The sequence below is a fragment of the Phascolarctos cinereus genome, unplaced genomic scaffold (genome assembly GCF_003287225.1).
Source record: "Phascolarctos cinereus isolate Bilbo 61053 unplaced genomic scaffold, phaCin_HiC Scaffold_726;HRSCAF=1367, whole genome shotgun sequence".
Taxonomy (NCBI): domain Eukaryota; kingdom Metazoa; phylum Chordata; class Mammalia; order Diprotodontia; family Phascolarctidae; genus Phascolarctos; species Phascolarctos cinereus.
The window spans coordinates 406,716,174-406,733,119 of NW_027556098.1; the positions used below are offsets into that span (position 1 = coordinate 406,716,174).

General features: G+C 53.4%; 3 protein-coding genes across 5 annotated transcripts; 2 read left to right on the forward strand and 1 right to left on the reverse strand.

Moving 5' to 3' along the window:
- The first annotated feature begins 2,427 nt into the window (after positions 1 to 2,427).
- On the forward strand, positions 2,428 to 4,728 carry TYROBP (transmembrane immune signaling adaptor TYROBP). Of its 3 annotated transcripts, XM_020977816.2 has the most exons (5): positions 2,506 to 2,642; positions 3,112 to 3,138; positions 3,472 to 3,609; positions 3,904 to 3,947; positions 4,493 to 4,728. In XM_020977816.2, the coding sequence occupies exons 1-5, from the start codon at positions 2,576 to 2,578 to the stop codon at positions 4,556 to 4,558; spliced, it is 342 nt and encodes a 113-aa protein (XP_020833475.2). In that variant the 5' UTR covers positions 2,506 to 2,575; the 3' UTR covers positions 4,559 to 4,728. The 3 variants fall into 3 exon arrangements, with proteins under 3 accessions (XP_078002491.1, XP_020833475.2, XP_078002492.1); XM_078146365.1 differs by lacking the exon at positions 3,112 to 3,138 and having other exon boundaries at positions 2,428 to 2,642; positions 3,452 to 3,609; XM_078146366.1 differs by lacking the exon at positions 3,112 to 3,138.
- Positions 4,729 to 5,163: 435 nt separating this feature from the next.
- HCST (hematopoietic cell signal transducer) lies at positions 5,164 to 9,421 on the reverse strand. Its single transcript, XM_020971890.2, has 4 exons — positions 9,040 to 9,421; positions 5,908 to 5,931; positions 5,595 to 5,755; positions 5,164 to 5,461 (listed from the first exon to the last, which is right to left on the reverse strand). The coding sequence occupies exons 1-4, from the start codon at positions 9,049 to 9,051 to the stop codon at positions 5,179 to 5,181; spliced, it is 480 nt and encodes a 159-aa protein (XP_020827549.1). The 5' UTR covers positions 9,052 to 9,421; the 3' UTR covers positions 5,164 to 5,178.
- A 1,091-nt stretch (positions 9,422 to 10,512) lies between these two features.
- Positions 10,513 to 16,459, forward strand: NFKBID (NFKB inhibitor delta). Its single transcript, XM_078146232.1, has 11 exons — positions 10,513 to 10,544; positions 10,755 to 10,879; positions 12,912 to 13,012; positions 13,211 to 13,585; positions 13,982 to 14,160; positions 14,252 to 14,357; positions 14,442 to 14,588; positions 14,795 to 14,846; positions 14,946 to 15,094; positions 15,257 to 15,373; positions 15,665 to 16,459. Exons 1-11 carry the CDS (start codon positions 10,513 to 10,515, stop codon positions 15,887 to 15,889), a joined length of 1,608 nt encoding a protein of 535 aa, XP_078002358.1. The 3' UTR covers positions 15,890 to 16,459.
- Positions 16,460 to 16,946: the final 487 nt, after the last annotated feature.

A 16,946-nucleotide genomic window follows, 5' to 3' on the forward strand; every position in this document is an offset into this window, starting at 1 on the left:
TGTCACTCATAAGCCCCCACTAGTGTTCTTTCCATTGCTTATCAGCCAGACTGGATGAACTTTTAGAACGGGTATTTACTAAGTAGGTATAGCAAGGACAGTTGTTACAGAAACATCCTCCACCTCAATCTCCCCCAAAACCAGGGAAATACCTTCCTTTTCCACACAAAGTCCCTGGTGAGAGTGGGCCCAAAATCAGAGTGCATGTGTGGTCAAAGGGTAAATTCACAGCTCTTGGTTACTGGAAGTCTTTTTCTCTCTTTCTGCCATTTTCATGAAATCCCCCATGGGTGTAATTCTCTGTTGGGCTCTGGGGTTTGTATCCATGTAGAGTCCTGAAAACTTCCTTTCCTCTATGGGTCTGGTATGTTCTAGGTGTGTTTTGCAGCTTCCAATGTTGCTCTGGAGGAGTGGAACAGGCGGTGGGGAGAATTCCCTCTCAGGAGTTCTTTACTGCCAGATTTGACTACCATTTGCCTGACTGCTTCTGAACTAGCTTGCTGTTTTTAGACATAGCCCCCATGAGGCATGACTGATTCTCTGCAGCCAATCTCAAGATATTTCCTCCCTGGCTTCCTTTAAGTCCCAACTAAAATCCCATCTTTTATTGGAAGCCTTCCCCAATCCCTCTAAATTCTAGCTGTTGTTCACTTGTTTCAGCCCCATCTGATCCTTTGTGACCTCATTTGGGGTTTTCTTGGCAAAGATACAGGAATGGTTTGCCATTTCCTTCTCCGGCTTATTTGACAGGTGAAGAAACTGAGGCAGATTGGGTTAAGTGACTCTCCCAGGGTCACATGGCTAGGAAGTGTCTGAGGCCATATCTGAACTCAGGGCTTCCTGACTTGAGGCCCAGTACTCTATCCCTGTATCCCATAGCTGCCCACTAAATTCTAGTGCCTTCCCTCCATTACTTATTTCCTAATTATCCTGTATATACCTTACTTGGTGTATATTTGTTTGCATGTTGTCTCCTCCATTAGACTGTAAGCTCCTTGAGGGCAGAGACTGTCTTTTGCATAGTGCCTGGCACATAGTAGGCACTTAATAAATGTTGATTGATTGACTGGCTTCACCCGATTCAATCCGTGGCCCCAAAGCCCCTCACTCCACTTTGTGTCTGCTGCTCTGTCTGGTTTCCACTGCACGGAGCAAGATGGCCCCTTCTTAGGCATGCCCAGGTGTCCTGTCCCCAGCTCCTGCCCTGCTCCCCTCTGTGTGTTGTCTCTTCCTTTAGATTGAAAGGCCCTTGAGGGCAGGTACTGTCTTCCTTTGTACTGTCTCCCCAGTGCTTAGCACAAAGCCTGGCACTTAGTGTATGTTTATTGGATTGGATTGAGGACCTGGCCATACCTGCCTTACTTTTTCATTGATTGATTCAGTGGAGAACTCTGAGTCTCCTGTGATAAATCAGGGTTGGGGTGGGGTGGACTCCACCTTTACACAAACATTATCTCAACCAGCAACAGAGTCTAGTGAGGACTGCTTTCCCACCTTCCGAATCTAACCTGATAGGCCTTGACAGCTAGACTGAATGACTCCTTACCAAGAAGACTGGTGAGGTCTAGCAAAGTCTGTGGCAAGGTCTAATAACTCATCCCTAAATCTAACCTTAGCAGCTAAGCAGATAGAACTCTGCACTATTAGGTGCAGGCCTAGGGCCCCCCCAGGTCTAACCTAACCTAAAAAATGAGGCCTGTGAAGCCTGCTCCAAGCTCTGGGTCCTATGTTTTCCCAACTCCCCTCAGCCTCTAAGGTCTTCAGGACGTTTGTAAACTAGCAGCAGGGGTCTGGGACTCCAGCAGAGGCCAAGGTTCTCATTTCTTATGAGTGGACTGGAGGGAAGAAGGGAAACAGAAGGGGGAGGGGTGATTGCATTCTGGGCCTTCTCTCTTTGGTCCATCACGTCATTTCCCCAGAGCCCAAGCCACAGGTTCCTCCTTTTTTTTCTCCTGGAAAGTGCCCCCACCCAACAGATAAGCTCACAAACATTAGAGGACTGATTCTGGATTCCTGAGGGGGTCAAGGATTGGGGCTTGGAGACTGAAGAACTCCCCCCACCCCATTTCCTATCCCCCATCCCAGCCCTGGCCCCCATCACCACACCTTTCTGCTGGTCATTCCCATAGACTCCACAGAAGACCACCACAGAGTCCCTCTATCTGGGACCACCTTTTGCGTCTCTTTTGTCTTTCTCCTCTTTCTCTGTTTGTCTGTCTCTGAGTCTGTCTCTTCCTCTGTCTGTCCTTCCCAGTACCAGCATATGTTGCTGCTGCTGCTGCTGGGGTGGGAGGCAGCAGGAACAGGGTCAGTAAATTGAGAATGTCACAATTAGGCCTTTAAGCTCACAACTCAACTGGCTCCATCAGCAGCTTACTGAAGGCCTGTGGGCTGGGGGTCTGATGACTGGTCCTTGATGGGGTGGGAACTTGGGGGGACCTGATGCCTGGGTCCCCCTGTGTCGTAACTCTCCCTTCCCCCTTCTCCCCGCCTCCTACTTCCTCTCTGTTCAGACTCTCTGCCACACCCTGCCTGGCCTTTCAGACCCCAGTCTCCAGATTCCCTTGGCTCAGCCATGGGGAAAGGCAGAGCTCCCACCCTCCACCTGGCCCTAGTCCTGGCCCTGTTCCTGACCCCAGGGGGTGAGTCAGGGTTGCTTTGGGCCCTGGACAGGAAAACCTTCTCAGTAACTTCAGGACCTAGAGCCTGGGAAGATCCATGATGGGGAGGAGACATCTGGTGGGAAGAGTTGGGGGGGGTCCTCTGTGTATTCTGGGGAGATTCAAAGGCCTGGGATCCTAGACCTCCCAATACCCAGTGCTAAAGCTCTTTAGTGTCTAGGCATTGGGGTCCAGGAGGTTGGGACAGAAAGGGATAGTCTGAGGGGACTGAGGAAAGGAAGCGTTGAAATATTTTCCTCATAACCTTAGTGGCCCCGGGTGGGTCAGGGAGAAGGTTGGCATGGGTCAGATTGAACAGCTAAAATCTCCTGCTATGCTTTGTCTTTCGCTGAGACTTGACCCCTCTGGGGCTGGGAATCTGGGGTCCCTGGGCCAGGTAGTTCAACCCCCAGGCATTGAAAGTTTATTTTTTCTGCCCTCCCCCAATCAGGTTTCAACCCCGTCTGTGCCCAAAATGGTAGGAGCTTGGACCCCCTCCCCTGCTTGCTTCTCAGACCTTCTGCTAGGACCCCAGACCCCTTCTCTGTTAACTCTCTAAGATCTCTCCCCTGCTGACTGCCCCCAGTCCTTCCCACTGACCCCCAGACCCTCCTGTTGACTCCCTAGCACACTTTCCAAGACTCACCTTTGACCCCTAGGACCCTTCACCCTTCCAGAAAGTCTACTCTTGACATCCCTTGAAAAATCCTTCAGCCCCCCCTCCCAGCCCCTCCCAGTGACCTCCTCAGATTGTTCCCACTGGCCCTATCCTATCTCTTCACTGATCCCAGGGTTCCTGTGTCTTCTTCAGAATCTAGCCCCTGCACAGCTGTGGGCCCAGGGGTCCTGGCTGGGATTGTACTTGGAGATCTTGTTCTGACCATCCTCATCGCCCTGGCTGTTTACTATCTGGGCCGCCTTGTGCCTTCAGGTCGGAATGCCCCAGAGGGTGAGGGATCGAATTGGGGGACTGGTGACTAATCAGTGTGACAGAGTGACTTATAGATGGGACTGATTAGAAGAGTGACCTATAAGAACTGGAGAGACGGCGTGGGGAAGGCGGGAAGGAGTGGGACAACCCAGGTGTTGGAACTGACCAGGGCAGCACAAAGCGTTGACTGGGGAGAGATGGGTGACTGGGGAAGTGAATGGTGGATGGGGAGGAGCTGGGTGGCTGGGCCTCTTATCCAGAGGCCTGAAGGTCTCATACAGTTCTTCCTTCATTCCTTCTCCACCCACCCAGCTTCTAAGAAACAGAGAATGACAGAGACAGAGTCCCCCTACCAGGTAAGAGAAATCCCCTTATCCCCCAGTTCCTCCCTGGGGCCTCATATCTAAGTTCTGCTAAAACTCTTCCTCTTGACCCAGAAACCAAAGGTCCACCGGGTCACAAATGAACCATCTCCAGGCCTAGGGCAGATTTTAATTCAGGAAGAATCAGATGAAGGAAAGGCTTTGACTAAGGAAGGCAATTTGATAGCAGCATATAGTGGCTACCAAGCCAACTCAATTCCACCCAGATGGAATGATGAGAATACAGGGGGGGAGAGCTCAGTGGACTGGATGTGGGAAGCTGGGGGGAAGGAGAGGCAGTGCTAAGGCTTTCTGACTCCCTAATGGGATCCCCAAGACCTCCCTTACCCAGGTCTGGGGAGAGCTGGCCCTCTGAGTCCATGCTGCCAAGCCCTGGACATCTTCACCCCTGGGACACAGCTAAGAATCTTCATGACTGAGAAGAGGAGGGGGGGCTGGGGTACTCGCTCTCCTAGGGTCCCCTAGGTATGTGTCTCCAACAACTCTCCTTTGACAAAGTTGGCCTGATTCCCACCCAGGAGCTCCAGGGCCATAGATCAGATGTCTACAGTGACCTCACTCCCCAACAAGGATTCCACCGATGAATGGTGACTCAACACTGAAGATGGCCAGTGGGAAGCTCACAGCCTCTAATCTAAGAACCCCAGACCCACTAACCCCTTACTACTCCTTTCTCTTGACCCCCTCTGATCCTAAGGACCTTCTTTTCTCCTTTCCTTATTCTTCTCACAATAAACATGGAGCAGAGACCTTATTTGTTTGTTTGTTTTTGTCTTTTTTGGTGAGGTAATCAGGGTTAAGTGACTTGCCCAGGGTCACACAGCTAGTAAGTGTCATGTGTCTGAGGTCAGATTTGAACTCAGGTTCTCCTGACTCCAAGGCTGGATGTCTATCCACTGCACCACCTAGCTGCCCCCAGAGACCTTATTTGTGCTGAACTTTTGGGTTCCAGGAGGTAAGGGGGAGGGGAGGAGGCTAGATTGTGAAGGTGCCAGGGTCCCAAGGGACTGGGTTGTGAAGACTTCTGGTTCCTGAAGGTGATCAGAGACCAGGAAGGTCTACCTTTTAGGGCCTGGGAACCAGCGATCCTTCATCCTGGAGGGTTTGAAAACTGGGTACACCAGATCCTTGCTTATGAGATTGTGGAAACCATAAGATCCTAGATTATTAAATTATAGATATACCTGAGCTCCAGGAGGGTGACTTAAGCAGACAGTTGGGTTCTGGGGATGCCTGACTTCCAGACTGAACTCTGAGTGATATCTGGATTTCTAGTGAAAGACTCGATGTCTTGAAAATAAGAATTGATTCTTTTATTTCCAGAGTGAAGGCGGACTCTGCCATGTAGGTGGTACAAGGGGCGGTTTATCTTTGGTTGGACAGGATGCCAGGATCCTCTGAAGGGGATGTGGGTGTCTGTCCACAAAGTAGGGGGTGCCATGGGGCTCAGCCTCTCCCAGGCATGTTCATGTAGACCCTGCTCTTCTCTGGGGAGAAAAGACAACATCAGAGTGAACCCAGGGATCCATCTCCACCCCCCTCTCCCCTGAGAGGCCCTTCCCACCCACTCTCCCTCCTCTCACAGAGATGCAGGCCCTCCATCCTTCCTCAGCCTCTTACCTGGTTTTTGGGAGGGCCCCCCGGGGCCGCGCACAGGCAAACACGGCACCCACGATGAGCAGAGTCATCAGTGCGTCAGCTGCTACGATCCCCACGAGGAGGGGTAGGGGCAGGGGCAGGGACAGGGGCCCACAGTTAGGGTCCTGGACTGGGGGGGTAAACTGAGGCAGAGGCACAGTCAGGGATGGAAGATGAGTGAAGACTGAGTGAAATGGAGATACCAGAAAGCTGGGAGGGCACCCCCACCCCCACCCCAGCACTGGTGAGATGGGGAGAGAGGGGCCCTGGGGCTGCCTGGGTCCCTCCTTCTCACCTGGAGGAGTCTGGGCTGCAGCCACTTTGAGAACCGTAGGACAGAGCATCAGTGGGGCAGGTCAGGGATTCAGAACCCAGACACAAACAGAGATAAGGAGAATTTTAGAGCCTGACTTGAAAGGGACCTTAGAGGTCAGCTACTCCAACCTCTTCATTTGGCCCATGAAAAGACTGAGGCTTAAAGAGTTTAAAAGACTTGGCCAAGGTCACACAGTGTCAGCTGGAATTTGAACCCAGCTCTTCCTGACTTTGAGCTGTTGTTCATTCATCCAGCTGTGTCTGACTCTTCCTGACCCCATAGACCACAGCATGCCAGGTACTTCTACCCTGCACTATCTCCCAAAGTCTGTCCGAGCCCAGGTTCATCGCTTCCATGACACTCTCTACCCATCCATCTCATCCTCAGCTGTCCCCTTCTCCTTCGCCTTCAATCTCTCCCAGCATCAGGGTCTTCTCCGAGTCTTGTCTTCTCATCATGGGGCCAAAGGATTTCAGCTTCAGTATTTGGCCTTCTAGAACAGCATGTAGCTACCACCTTGAACCCCAGCCTTTTACAAAGGAAAAATCTAGAGGCCTGGGACTGCAAGGTCAGCAATCCTTTTACTGCCCCATGAATTCCAGGCTCTGAGAATGGGAGGGATCTCGGCAGCTACTGGGCTGCATGTCTCAGAAAAGAGAGAGGAGGGACCCAGAGGGAGACAGATGGAGAGAGAGGGAAGAGAGGAGAGAGGAAGGCCAGGAGAGATAGAGAAGAGGGAGAGAGAGGAGGAGAGAAGGAGAGAGTGAGAGAGAGGAGAGAGAAAGGGAGAGAGAGAGGGAGGGAGAGAGAGAGGGAGAGAGAAAGAAAGGAGGGAGAGAAGGAGAGAGAGAGGAAGAGAGAGAGAAAGAGGGAGGAAGAGAGAGGGAGGGAGAGAGAGGGAAGGAGGGAGAGAGGGAGGCAAGGAGAGATAGAGAAGAGGGAGAGAGGGAGGGAGGGAGAGAGGGAGAGAGAGAAAAAGAGAGAGAGAGGGAGAGAAAAAGAGAGAGAGAGGGAGAGAAAAAGAGAGAGGAAGGGGGGAGAGAGAGAAGAGGGGAGAGGAATAGAGGGGGTAAGGGAGGGGGGGAGAGAAACCAAGAAACACAGAGAGGATTGTACAATTGCACTCAGCCACCATTAAGTTCCTATGCTGTATGCAGGGCTCTGTGCTGGGGATACAAAACTACTGACTTACAGGCTGCTCTCAAAGAGCTTACAATCTACCAGGGTTGGGGGTGAGAAGACATGTATGCAAATACAGACAATAGAGAAGAGAACGACCCAGAGGCCCAGGGAAGGCCAAATAGAAAGTGCTGAGAGGTTCACAGGCAGCCAGGCCATGTGATGGTTAGAATGACCAACATGGAGTCAGGAAGACCTGGGTTCAAGTCTGGCCTCAGACACTTACTATCTGTGTGACCTTGGGTAAGTCACTTCTGTCTCAGCTTCCTTATCTGTAAGATGGAGATAATAACAGCCCCTACTTTCCAGGGTTATTGCAAGGATAATGTTTGTGAAGTGCTTTGTAAACCTTAAAGCACTATTAATGTTATCCATTACCTAGCAGAGCTAGAAGGAATGTCCGAGTCCAAACTCCTCATTTCCCCATGAGGAAATTTATGCCCAGAGAAGTTAAATGATTTATTTCAGCTATGCAGCTAATAAGTGGCTGAGGCAGGATTTTAACCGCCACTTTTTCCAGTCTACCTCTATGGATTTCATCATGTTGGGGAGGGGGGGTAGGTAAGGAGGCAGAGAGAAGGGAAAGCTGTTTAAGCTGGGATTCAAAGAACTGGTAGGAATTCAAAGGGCATCTGAGGGCTGGGAAGTGGTGAGGTTCAGCACATGTGCCAGAGCCAGGGAGCTGCCTGGTCTGGCTGGACTGCAGCATGTGTGAGGCTTGGGACCCGAGTATGGGAAGCCTTGTATGCCAGCTTCAAACGTGAGTCCTTAGGGAGCTAGTAAAGACTTTTGATCAGAAGATAAATTCATCAGACAGGTTATTCAGGCAGTAGCATATGCACTGATTGGAGAAAGGGAAGATGGGAGAGGGAAAGACCTGTCCAGAGCTTACTGAGATAATTCAGGGGAAATAAGGAGGAAGGGAGAGATGATGAAGGGGTGGAATAGACTGCATCACAGGATCATAAATTTGGGATGAAATGGGGCCTCAGAAGTCAACCCTCTCATTTTAAAAATGAAGAAACAGGCTCAACAGGTGATTTGCCTTGCCTAAGGTCACATAGTACGTGGGACATGTGAATTCTGAATTCAAAGCCAGTGATCTTTCCAGTGCCCCCCCCACCCCACTGTCTGTCCAAGACTGGGCAATTTATTGAATAAGACACGAACAAGAGGGGGGAAAAAATCAAAGGATTCAAACATGGGGCAGGGTAAGTATGATGCTGCTATAGACAAAATGAAGTCAGAAGATATGGGTTTGGGCAGGCTGATGACGGGGCAGCAGGTAGGCAAAGGACCAAAACTTGGTATTTTAAACATCATTAATAGAGAGAAAGGGCAGTTAAGTGGCAAAGTGGATATAGCACCAGGCATGGAGTCAGGAAGACCTGAGTTCAAATCTTACCTCACACACTTACCAGCTGTGTGACCCTGGGCAAGTCACTTAACTCTGTTTGCCTCAGTTTCCTCATCTGTGAAATGAGCTGGACAAGGAAATTGTAAACCACTCCCGTATCTTTGCCAAGAAAACCCCAAGTTGGGTCATGAGGAATTAGACACAACTGAGAAATGACTGAACAACCATAAAAATAGAGAGAAGGGGGAAAGAGAGAGAAAGAGAGAAAGGAGAGGGTCAGAAGAAGGGGGAGAGATGGAAGTGGTGGTGAGAAAGAAAAGACCAGAGAGACAGAGATTCAAAGAAGAGAAAAAGAGAAAGAGACAGAGTGAGAGACATTAAGAAGAGTGATGAGAAAGAGCCAGGGACCCAGGGAAGGAGAGTCAGAGGGACATTACCTCCATCCCAGAGAGGGAAAGCAAGGGCCCTCAGCCACAGCCCCAGCCCCAGGCTTCACCTGGGCTTGAACTGGGAGGGAGGGGGGGGGGGGGAGGGGACCACTGACCTGTGAGCAAGGCCAAGAGCATGTGGGGTACCTGGGGACTCATGCTAGTGGGTTGAGATCAGAGTTAAGATCTTGGGGCTCTGGTATCCCAGAAGAGGAGGCAGGAGCAACGGCTGTGGCAGCTAGGAAAGAAGATGGCATAGGCCAGCAACCCAGCTTCCTGCCCCCAGCAAAGTGGGGGCGGAAGATCTAGGGGGAGGAAAAGGGCGGGGAAATAAAGGGTAACAAGAAGCTGGAGAGGCCCCCTGGACCACAGGAGGGCGCCTGAGAGCTGGCTTGGAGGTTCAGAAGCCCGTGTCCGCAAGGGAGGCTGTAATAATTGGGAGCTAGGACTCAGGTGTCCCAGAAAGAAAGGTGCTGGGAAACAGGACACACACTGGATTTCACAAGGAAGGGTGGGAGACAAGATGCCTAGGTCCCCAGAAAGGCTTCAAGGAGAGGTGCCTAGGTCTCCTAAGGAAAGGAGGCTGAGAGATAGGATGCTTGTCCCCAGAGGGCTGGAGTTCAGGGAGCTTGGAGCCCCAGTGATAAATAGACTTGTAAGTAGCTGTCACCCCCATAGAATGGGAGAAGTGGGAGAAGAGTGTTGTCAATGACCCTTTCTTGGAGATATCAACTACTTCAAGGGAAACTGAGGCCAGGAGCAACAGTGGGGGCAGAGGCAGACTTAGAACTATCCAAACCGAGCCCAAAGGTGGATAAAATTGTGCATGCCCTTTGACCTAGCAATAGCACTACTCCAAAGAGATTTTTAAAAAGGAAAAGGACCTATCTGTACAAAAGTATTTACAGCGGCTCTTTTTGTAAAGGCAATGAATTAGAAAGTGAGTATATACAGGGAAATGAGTATATATAATAGGGGAATGGCTAGACAAGCTGTGGTATATGATTGCAATGGAATACCACTGTACTATATGGAAGGACTACTGGCCGGTTTCAGAGAAACATGGCAAGAACCATGGCAAGACTGATTCAAAATGAAGTGAGAAGAAGGGGGAGATCATTGGGCACAGGAATAGCAATGTTGTAATGATAATCAGCTGTTAAAAACTTGGCTGCTCTGATCAATACAATGATCCAAGACAATTCCAAAGGATTCATGAGGGAAAAAATCCTATCCATCTCCAGAGAGAACTGCTGAACCCTGGGCGCACTTGAAATACAATTTTCTCACCTTATTTTTCTTGCCTTTTTTTTTTTTTTGGCAATATGGCTAATATGGAAATATGGTTTGCATGATTTCACATGTATAATTGATATCATTTGCTGGCCTCAGTGAGTGGGGGAGGTGTGGGAGGGAGGGAGAGAGCGTGGAAGTCAAAATTGAAAAAGAAAAGAATGTTTAAAAGAAATGATATTGAAGATATAATTGGGAAATACTTTTTAAAAATAAGTAAAAATACAATAGAACTATCCAAAAAGGGGAGTGCTGGAAAGGCGGGCTTGCATCTTTGTCTCCCAGCCCCTAGCCTGGCACACAGCGGACTCTACATGTGTTCATCAAATGGGGAAGTGCAACAGTGGGCCTGGAGAAGGGTATCGAACTCCCCTGACCTAGACAGCTTCCAGAAAAGGCCCGACGATCGCTCGTCTGAACGTCAGTCACGGAGGGGATTCTAGCAAGGTCAGGTATAGGCAGCAGTGTGGATGCCTCAGAAACCCCTTACTGCTGTCTTTCGGTGATTCTGTAACCCCCGGGGCCGCCCCCAGGGCGGGGCGAAGGCGGGACTGGGCCAGGATTTAAAGCGCCCGCGCGGGTCAGGTCGAGAATCGGGGAACAGCTCCGGCTCCCCGGACAGAGAAGAGGCTGGCGCAGCGCCGAGGCAGGGGTGGCCCGGGGGCCCCGCCACCCGCGCCCCGGAATTCTAAAGGTAACCCCAGGGTCTGGATGCATGGGTCTGTGACAGGGCTGGGGGATGTGGAGCACGGATGAGAACTAGATGTCTGGTACCCGAGGCGAGTGAAGAATGGGATGTCAGAGGCCAGACTATGTTGCCTTCGGATCCGGGGAGTGGAGCAGGGCGGGGGGGCGGAGGGAGAAGATCTGGCTGCTGGGGACCTCTGAGCCCTTGTGGAATAATCACGTCGACAAGCATTTTGGTCAGAGATCTGGACTCCCGGATCTAGGACAGTCAGACGAAGATTGACCTGAAGGTTAAGGATTCCTGCGTCCCAACGGGCATAGCTGATCTGAGAGAGGGACGACTGTTTCTTGAGGATCAGAACTGGAGAAAGGGGAGGGGAGCTGGAATCCAGAGCGCTGGAGAGATAGGGCAGGAGGTGGAGAAAGTGGTGGCGTGACTCCTGAATCCTGGAGTGTCGGAGCTATGGGGTTTGGGACTCCTGGCTCCTGGAAAGTAAGGAATGATAAACTAGACTGTAGTAGAGGAGGATCAGAGCCGGCCAGATCTACATTCCTGGGTCCCGACGGGTCAGAGCTGAGAGGCATGGGACTCCTGGGTTCTGAGAGGTCGGGGATGGAAGGTATTAGAACTCCCGGGTACTGGAGTCAGAGCCAGGGGCAGGAGAGGGGCATTCCTGGATCTGGGACAGTCAGAGCTGACTGAGGCAGGAGGGACTCCTGAATCTCAGACGGTCAGAATTGGGGGGGGGGGAGTTGCAGACTCCTAGGTTCCCTGGGTCCCGGTACAGGGCGTGCCAGTGACCCCTTGGCCCTGGGAGTTCCCCCGCCCTCCTCGAGGGACCTGGGGCCGAACAGGGATTCCCCTTAACGCGGGGATTCCGTGGTCACTATGCTTGGCTGCCCTCCCCACCCCCTCCCCCACCCTTTGGGCTGGACACCTGGGTCCCGGGGGAGGGCGGGTGGCAGATGGAAGATTCCCCTGCGCAGGGGTGACGATAGCGTGACGTCATCGCGTTCTTTCCGGACTCCTTTCCGAAACCTCCCGCCTCCACTTTCTCAGCCTGACCCCAGGGAGCTGGAGGGGAGTGAGGGTTGGGGCACCTGTATCTTTCGGCACTGGGGGAAGAGCTGAGTTCCCGGCTGCTTGGCTCTAAAGAGGCAGGGGACTGGAATACCTGAGCACCCGAGGGACAGGGACTGGACGCCTGGTTTATAGATTCTCAGAACTGGGAGGGCGCTTAGAGATCATCCAGTCCCACCCTCTTAATTTGAGAAGCCTAGACCTAGAACCCGGGAATCCTGACCTCCGGCCCTAGGCTCTTTTCAGGCAGTCCTAGAGGCGGGGACTGTTTTCATCTTGGTCTGGGCATCTTCCGCACCGAGTGTTGTGCCAGACACATAAACTAATAAATACGCTTGTGGAATTGACTCGAATTGAGTGGCAGCTCTCCCTGAGAGACAGGAGGGGCTGAGAGGTTCGGAAGCCTCTCGGGTGTAGAAGCTACTCAGGGTCCAAGAACTTCAGTCCTTGAGTTGCGGATGGGGTGGGGGGGATGTTGAGGCTGCGGGAAGAGGGGCGCCTATGTGCGCAGAAGCAAGAGATCATGGGTTCCCGAGGAGGACGTTAGAAGGGATTGATGCTTGGGCGACACAGAAATAAAGGGCTGGGGCACCCAAGTTTGGATCTCAGAGAAGGGACGACTAGAGGGGGCGGCGGGACGCGAGCAGAAGCAGGGGTCCGCTGGGGCGGAATGTGGGCGGGACAGATGGCCGGATCCCGGGGGAGAGACGCTCAGGGGCACTGGATGAGGTTGGGCCGCCTCCCTGGTTTCCAAGACGTGGGGACAGGGAGGTGGGGTCGGGAGGAAACTGCGGTGGGGGTGGGGTGGGGGAAGAGCCCCCATGTGGGAAACACTGCCTCGGTTTTCTCGTGAGAGAGGCCTGGGAAGAAAGGGGGGAGGGGCTCTTCCATCACCCTGGACCCCTGATAACCCTCACCCTTGGGCTCCCCTTCTTCCCACCCACCCCCACTGCCACAGTGAGCCGGGGCGAGCGCAGCCACATCCCATCTCAGACTGTGAAGAAACTGCTGGAGGCTCAGAGGCGGCGGAGGCAATCTGGCACCAACTACCAGCCTCAGGTAAGGCGGCAGGGGCTCCAAACTACATCTCCCAGCAAGCCAAGCGCCGCCACCTGGCCCTGGGGCCTGATTCGGCTCCCGCGGTCTGCTGGGAGATGTAGTCCTTCATCCCTCAGGACTCCCTGGGCGGATGGGTGGGGTGAGGAGGAGGGGGCCTCCAAATTGAAGCTGACCTTCACCTCTTCCCCCTCTAACCAGGGACAAGTCCCTGCGACCTCTGCAAATGAGACAGAACCAGGTGAGCCCGCAAACGAAGGATCGAACTCACTTTCTAGTCTCCCCCACCCCGAGCATCCCGGCTCCCAGCCCCGCGGCCCCGAGTCTCTCTTTGTGGCTGACCCCTCGTACCCTGCAGGTCTTGGCCCGTTCCCAGGGGCCCCGGAAGTTCAGGTGGCTGGCCTTGGGGCCCCGTCTGCTCCCCTAGCCCAGGCCCCAGGGTGGGACCTGGAAGCCCATGGCTTGTACCCCGACTGCCACTACCATTGCGCAGCCTCTACCGAAGCCTTCTTCACCCCTGGCCTCTTCACAGCCACGGAGCCTGGAGGGCTGCCTTCCTTCCCTCCCCTCCTGGAGGTGAGGCCCCCAGAGCACGGGGTTGGAGGGAGAGGGATGGGGGAGGAAGCCGAGAGGGTTTCCGAGGCCCAGATGCAGCTCTGTCTCCTCCTCTCTTTCTCTTTCATTCCCCCCTCCGCATTTTAACCCCACCCACCCATGACAAAATTAAAATACGTAGAAAAGAAAGGAGGAAATGGTGATTCACTTTGTGGAATAGATGATTCATTTTAAGGAAAGATCAATCTTTTTCTAGAAGGGCCCCATCTTCCATCCATGAAATCCCCCCCCCCACAATTTCCTCTTTAGACCTAGGTGTCCTAGTCCCCTCCCCCCTTTGGCTTTGAGTTACAAAGACGCAGCCCCTCCTGTCCCAAAGCTGGCTTTATTCCATTCCCTCCTTCGCCTCAACTGCAGGGCCCTGTGGATGCCACTGGACTCTATGTGGAGACAAGCCCTCCTCCAGCTGGCCCCTGGGGGGCCCCAGGGCCCCCTCAGCTCCTGGCTCCACATGGGGCTTCCCTGGATACAGCTCGGGCTGAGGTTCAAGCCCTGGGGCTGCAACGGCTACTGACTCAGGACGAGGAGGGGGACACGTGAGTTTGGTTGGGGGGGGCCAGGGGAATTTGAAGAGGGCCAAGACCGAGATGTGACTATCACCTCATCATTCACCTCTCCCCACACTAGACTCCTTCACCTGTTTGCTGCCCAAGGCCTACGCTGGTCAGCCTATGCCGCAGCGGAGGTCCTGCAGGGCTGTGGACAGCTGGACATTCAGGAACACCAAGGAAAGGTGAGGGGCCGTAGCAGCAGGAAGGGCACGGGTCAGTGGCGCTGTATGTCTCAGTCTCATATCCTAACACCCTTTTCCCCGCAGACACCACTCCTGGTGGCTGCCACAGCCAACCAGCCACTGATTGTCCAGGACCTGCTAACCCTGGGAGCGGACCCCAATGCTACTGACCACCGTGGCCGTACCATCCTCCACCTGGCGGCCACTTATGGCCTGCCCGGGGTCCTCACGGTGAGAATGGCTCCGGGATGCCTGGGGTCCTGGAGATTGGCCTTCCGGGTCCTCAGGGGGACGATATGCTGGCATCCTGAGTGGGTGGGAGACAGAGTCTCTGAGAGACCTAGAGACCCAGAGAGAGAAAAAGGAGACTGGAGGCCCAGCTCTCAGGGAACCTGGGGGGAACATTGACTATAATTGACCTCCACCCTTCTCCCCAGGCTGTGTTTAACTCAGGCATTCAGGTGGACATGGAGACCAGGGATTTTGAGGGTGAGTCATATTTGGATAGGGGCTATTGGGCAAAATAAAGTGGGGGGTCTCTAAAGGACTGTCAGGACTTATGGTCCCCCGTGGATCCCTATCCCCCAGGCTTCAGCCCTCTGCATGTTGCTGTTCTCTCCCTCAATGAGGCCACCCAACAGCCAGCTTGCGGCTCCAGGACAATGACTGTCCCAGCACGGGACAGACTGGCCTGTGTCCAGATGCTGTTACAGATGGGGGCTGACCATACCAGCCAGGTGGGCAGGGTCCCTGAGGAGGTGGGGGTAGGGGCTGGATGCATCAGTCCCTGAGAATATAAAAAGGAGGTCCCAAAGCCTGGGTTCCCAAGGTTAGAGAATGGGGTGGCCTGGCTCCCTGTGGAAGGGAAGGCCCTGATCCTCACTTGACCCTTTTTCCAGGAATTCAAGAGCAGTAAGACTGTTCTGCACCTGGCTGTCCAGAGTGGCAATGTCTCCCTCGTCCAGATGTTGCTGGACCTGCCAAATGGGGATCCCAGGGCCTTTGTGAACATGAAGGTAGGACCAAGACCTTGGGAGAAGGGACCAGAGATGAGAGGGGCAGATAAGAGGGTGTACACCTGGGGATGGAGGATGAGGGTCCAGAGAGCTCGGGGAGGGATCATGACGTCACTGGAAAACCCTGTGCTAGAGCCCAGTGGGCCCTTAGAACATCTCACAGGAGGCCTTCTTGGCAGCTGGAGAAACAGGCCCAGTGAAGACAGAGACAGGTTTTAGGGAGGGAGGTGGCGCTGTCCAGCAAGGTCAGGACATAGACCTTGTCTCCCTCCACCGCTTTGTCCCCACCAGGCCCACGGGAACACAGCCTTGCACATGGCAGCTGCCCTGCCCCCAGGATTTCCACAGGAGCCCATCATTCGTGGGCTCCTGGCAGCTGGGGCAGATCCTGCCCTGCGAAATCTGGAGAATGAGCAGCCTGCACACCTGCTGGGACCTGGACCAGCCTCGGAGGCAGTAAGGGCAGCCCCTTGCCCCTCCTCTATTTGCTTTTCCCACCCTGAACTTGACCTCTGATGGATGCTGCCCTTCCAACTCTGACCTAGACCTCTGACCCCAAAACAATGTTTGCCTGTGCCTGCCCATTCACCCTGACCTCTGACCTAGACCTCTGATCTCTGACCCCCTAAGACCCAGAATGTTGGCCCACCCTGATCTCTGACTTGTTTTCCCAGCTTCGGCAGCTGTTGAAGAGAAGCCGGACCCTCCCTCTGGCCTCATCCTCGTAGGACTCAAGGCCCACTACCTGGACTGATTCTTCAGTCCACATCTGTTCAACCTTCCTGTCCCTGAGGGACAACCAAGCGTATGCTGATGTATGCAAATCTATGATAATTTATTTGGATCCTTATCCAACACTCTCCCCACCCCTCTACCCCGGGGAGTCTTACATTAAAACTCCTGTGATGTCCACTGACCCTGGGGGGAGGTGTCATGGACAGGGAAGCTGGGGGGGAGGGGGAGCTTGTGATGATTTCTGTGAAATTGAAAGCCCCCCTGAACTTGTTTCTGTGAAACAGATTTAGCCCCAGACATTCCATCCAACCCTCCAACCCTTCGATTAAATTCGATTTGGATCCCGTACAATTTTCTCCTGTCCTTGAGGTGGGGCATAATACAGGGGGATCGCCATGGTGACCTGGATTTGGGTGTCTGATTACTGGAGAGGAGGGTGCAGGAGCAGAAGCGGCACAGAGACCCTCAGACACAGAATCCCATAGTGTCATAGGCAGGGAAACTGAGGCCCAGAGTGGAGAAGACAAGCGATGGCGTTGAAATCCAGGGCTCCACACTGCCAGCCCAGGGCTCCATCCCTTCTGTTACGTCAGTTTGGGCACTCTTCAGAAGATGGGGTGTTCATTGTTTCTGGGCAGCTCCAGCCTCTAAGAACTTGCCTCCCCAGTGGTCAAAAATGTCCAGGAGAATTCTCCGTGCCCCTAGCTGTCCCTCCAGAGAATGGTGGGCCCTTGCTACACGAAAGGGCCATGTCTTGATTTCTCCTGAACAGTTTCCCAACAACACTTGGTCCCCCTCACCACCACCACCATGAAACGCTCTGATTTTCTTGGTGCTG

Bases quoted from the DNA above. Each gene is read 5' to 3' on its own strand.
- TYROBP (XM_078146365.1), top strand. From the start codon at position 2,443: ATGCCTGGGTCCCCCTGTGTCGTAACTCTCCCTTCCCCCTTCTCCCCG. The intron at 2,643-3,451 runs GTGAGTCAGGGT...CACTGATCCCAG, and splicing joins CCTGTTCCTGACCCCAGGGG to GGTTCCTGTGTCTTCTTCAG. The intron at 3,610-3,903 runs GTGAGGGATCGA...CCACCCACCCAG, and splicing joins AGGTCGGAATGCCCCAGAGG to CTTCTAAGAAACAGAGAATG.
- HCST (XM_020971890.2), bottom strand. The intron at 5,756-5,907 runs GTGAGAAGGAGG...CCTCTGCCTCAG, and splicing joins TGCAGCCCAGACTCCTCCAG to TTTACCCCCCCAGTCCAGGA. The intron at 5,462-5,594 runs GTAAGAGGCTGA...TTTTCTCCCCAG, and splicing joins GGGGCCCTCCCAAAAACCAG to AGAAGAGCAGGGTCTACATG.
- NFKBID (XM_078146232.1), top strand. From the start codon at position 10,513: ATGGGGAAGTGCAACAGTGGGCCTGGAGAAGG. The intron at 10,880-12,911 runs GTAACCCCAGGG...CCACTGCCACAG, and splicing joins CGCGCCCCGGAATTCTAAAG to TGAGCCGGGGCGAGCGCAGC. The intron at 14,847-14,945 runs GTGAGTCATATT...CCTATCCCCCAG, and splicing joins GGAGACCAGGGATTTTGAGG to GCTTCAGCCCTCTGCATGTT.